The following is a 3,640-nucleotide window of genomic DNA, read 5'->3' as shown; positions in this document are numbered from 1 at the left end:
TCTTGCCTTTTCGGGCCTAGCCACAAACCCGCTATTGTCTTTTTTTATTTATTGGTCGTTTGCCACATGCGTGGCGTGTGTCGATCGTAAGCACGGGGCCGTGGAGCGTCGTTTTGCGCGCCGCCCAGCATCAATTTTTTATTAAAAAATAGCGCGCCGCACAAGGTGTGTGCCTGTGCATAGTGTTACCTTGGCGCGCAGCGAGGCGTGTATGTTGCGCGAAACATACGCCCGTCCGAAAGTCGCGGTCCTGAGGCACGCGCTGCTGCCGCCCCGGTGCGTCGTTCTCGTCGCGCGCAGCGCCTCATTCAGTTGTCGGCAACTGGGCACGTAAAGGCGGCTCCCCTCCCCCTTGCGCTAGCCAGAGCCCCAGCGTGGACCACGCCATACGTCGTATGGTGGGCCGGAGGGGCCGAGGACGTAAAAGATAAAAACACACGCCCACCGCAACGCTAAACTGGCGCTGCTGGAAATTCCGCCAGAGGCGACAGGGGGAATGTTCTCTGAGCTGACGGACGGGTCGGGTCGGTCGCGCCTTGCTTTCGATCGTGATCGGAGCTCAGTTGCCCACAGTGGTTGCTAGGCCGCGAAGCCTATCTCAATTCACTGCCCTAAGGGGAGAGTTTGCACTTTTTGAAAAGCGCGAACTTCCAATGTCTCCCCTCGAAGAATTCTGACAATCAAGATATGATGACACCAATAATATGTAGTATTTTGAACCCCCGTCTCGTACAATGAAGGGAAATAACGACAGTGTGCAAACGGGACCCTTCGCTTGAGTAGTGCAATGAGATCTACGCTCGTTGGTAGGCCACATCCGGGATGGGGACGCATAAAGATATCAAAATGCCAATATATATCCAGCTCTTGGGGAGAAAATATGCTCAGTTGACCAAGTCGTACAGAAGCATGGCTCAGTGCTGGCATTGAATCTCCGTCAACGCACTATCCATTCGAAAAAGAAAAGAAAGTCACTTTTTCTGCCTGGCTACGGCACTCGTTCGTACTAAACAACTCGGGGAAAAGTGCGCGGGAAGGATATGGGGGGACGCCCTGTAAAAAACGGGTAAACGTCTCTCGTATGACAGTAGTGCAGGCCTCTCGGGACAAAGCCGACACCGCAGGTACCAGTCCCAAAAGACAGCCAACCGTCCCTAAGCCTTCTCCGTCTCGGGCACCTCCGGCGGGCGCACGACCACCTCCTGACAGTACCGCAGCGCCCTGTCCCAGAGCGGCGCGCGGCACAGCGTGCGCGGGTCCCCGACGACGACGAGCCCGGCCTTGGGCCGCGTCCACGCGACGTTGAGCCGCCGCGCGTCCTCGACGAAGCCCAGGTCGCCCTCCGCGTTGCTCCGCACGGTCGACAGCACGACCACGTCCGCCTCGCGCCCCTGGAAGCCGTCGATCGTGCTCGTGACGACGCCGTGCCCCGCGGGCAGCGTCTGCCCGAGCAGCTTCACCTGCCGCGCGTACGGCGTCAGCGCCGCGATCGAGGACGCCTGCAGCTCGGCGGTGGCGGCGGCGGCGGCGGCGGTCGCGTCCGCTGCGTCCGCTGAGGGCGCAGTGCCGTTCGCGGGATGTGGTGCGGGCTGCCGGGGCTCCCGCAGGAGCGAAACGATGTGCGCGACGAGGTCTGCTTGACCTCGGTTGCTCTTCGACGCCCGCCCGTAGTCTTCTTCCGCGAGGCACGGCACGAACGCCACGGGGAATATGCTCCCGTCGGGCCCTGCACTAGGCCAAGGGAAAGCGGAGAGGGCGAGCTTGGCGATGGCGGCGGCGGCCTGGACTGGGTTCCCGGTGCGCAGACGCCCTTCGTAGAACTCTGCAGAGGGGAAGCCGGCGATGGCTTCCGAGAAACGGTACTGTACCTAGGAGATCGCCCTCTGGTTTAGAAAACATGGGTTTGGAAGTGAACGCGCTGGACAGACCTCTAGCATGTCCTTTGTCATGTCTTGATACAGCGGACCGGTGTACAACCTCTCAAACAAGGATCTGTCGAATTCCAACGCTTTGCCCATGGCCTGCACGGTGGGCCGCAGCTGCACACTACCGAGGCCATCGTCATGAGCTCTCCGAAGCAACGAAAGATGAGACAACTCACTGGTCGCCCACCATGACCGCCGTGCCACACCCTTTGACGAGCGGTATCAGCGCCGCGGGCTCGCTGATCTGGGACGCCTCGTCGATGAGGACGACGTCGAACTCGGCCTTGCGGAGGACGCCGAGCGAAGCGCCGGTGCACGTCGTGAAGACGATGCGCGCGTCGCGGACGCGCCGCTGCGCCTTCTGCACGAGCCGCGGGTCCTCGTTCAGGCTCCCGCCGAGCCGCGCGTCGACGGTGTACTTCTGCAGAGCCTTGTGCACGCGTGCGGCCTCCGTCGCGGCGCGCAGGATCTGCTCGTCGTCCAGCAGCGGCCCGAGCTTCGCGTTCTCGGCGACGAAGCGCTCGAGCACGTTGTCGACGGCTGGAGGAGCGGCCGTGAGTGCGCAGCCAGAGATGCCCATAAAGAGAGGATGCGCACCGTTGTGGGTAGACGCCGTCATGAGGATCCGGGCTTCGGGGTCGAGGCGCAGGAAACGGAGGAGAATTTGCACGACCACGGTGGTCTTTCCGGTTCCTGGAGTATCTAAGTCCCATGGTATAGACGGCTGACTGTGAAGCTTACCTGGCGGACCCCATATCAAACTCATACGCCCAAGGGCAGTAGCCGCGACGGCAGCCTTCTGGCTGTCGTTCAAGGGCGACGTCAACGAAAGTTCCGCGTCGTCCACCGCAGCAGCTCCAGCGGCATCCCCCTCAGCCTGGACACTGGCGTCCGAGCAAATGATGTCTTTGAAGCGGCAGCACCCGCGGCCCTCCACCGCCAGCCGCCGGACGGCTTCGAGCATGGCCTTCGACGTGACGACGCCACCCGCCTGGTACATGTGCCAGTCCACGTCTGCGAACTCGGGCGGGAGAGGCTGGAGGACATCGAGCACGAGCTCGCCGCGGCCCGCGCGGACGACGATCGCGTCGACGACCGCAGGGGGGAGCGTTGAGTGTGCGGGCGTCGAGGCGACCTTGAGGCGGACGTGCGCGTGCAGCCGGACCGGCGCGGAGAGGTCGACGCGGACGTGCGCCATGACGCGGATCGGCACGCTCAGCGCCTCGGGCTCTGCGTCCGCCGGCGCGCCCTCGTCGCCCTTCGGGGCCGGCATGGAAAGGAGCTTCGCAGTGATTGGCGCCGTCTTCTGCCGCCGCGGACGCCCCTGCTCGTCGCAGGGACAGGCGTCGGCGGCCTCTTCTGCGCGGTCGAAGACGATCGCCAGGGCGTGCTTGTGCGCATACGCTTCGATGGCGGGGACGTCCTGCTGCGCCGTCCGGCTCTCGTGAAGGACGAGGAGCACCTCTTGCACGACCTCGAAGGAGCGGACGCAGAGGGCGGCGAGCCAGAGCAGGTCGAGGTAGGCCGAGAGGTCGAGTTTGGCGATGACCTCGGCGAGGCGCTCGAGCGCTGCGAGGGCGGCCATGCCGAGGTCGTTTGCGGAGCGAACAATCTGAATGAGCACAGCTATAGCCAGCCTTGCGCGGAGAGGCTCGCTGAGCTCCGCTGGCTCCTCCGATAGGAACCGCTTGAGAGCACAATACGCCAGAGGCGGG

The 3,640-nt window shown here is 63.3% G+C and overlaps 1 protein-coding gene across 1 annotated transcript; it reads right to left on the bottom strand.

The window, feature by feature from the left end:
- Positions 1–975: 975 nt before the first annotated feature.
- PHACADRAFT_214736 (uncharacterized protein) lies at positions 976–3,510 on the bottom strand (the record flags this gene model as incomplete). The annotated part of the gene is made up of 5 exons (XM_007402789.1): positions 976–1,868; positions 1,929–2,046; positions 2,102–2,465; positions 2,523–2,618; positions 2,667–3,510. 5 exons carry the CDS (start codon positions 3,508–3,510, stop codon positions 1,155–1,157), a joined length of 2,136 nt encoding a protein of 711 aa, XP_007402851.1. The 3' UTR covers positions 976–1,154.
- Between the last annotated feature and the right edge of the window lie 130 nt (positions 3,511–3,640).

Source organism: Phanerochaete carnosa, assembly GCF_000300595.1.
Source record: "Phanerochaete carnosa HHB-10118-sp unplaced genomic scaffold PHACAscaffold_427, whole genome shotgun sequence".
Taxonomy (NCBI): domain Eukaryota; kingdom Fungi; phylum Basidiomycota; class Agaricomycetes; order Polyporales; family Phanerochaetaceae; genus Phanerochaete; species Phanerochaete carnosa.
The sequence above is the reverse complement of the archived record's forward strand: the minus strand, read 5'-3'. Positions and strand labels throughout refer to the sequence as shown.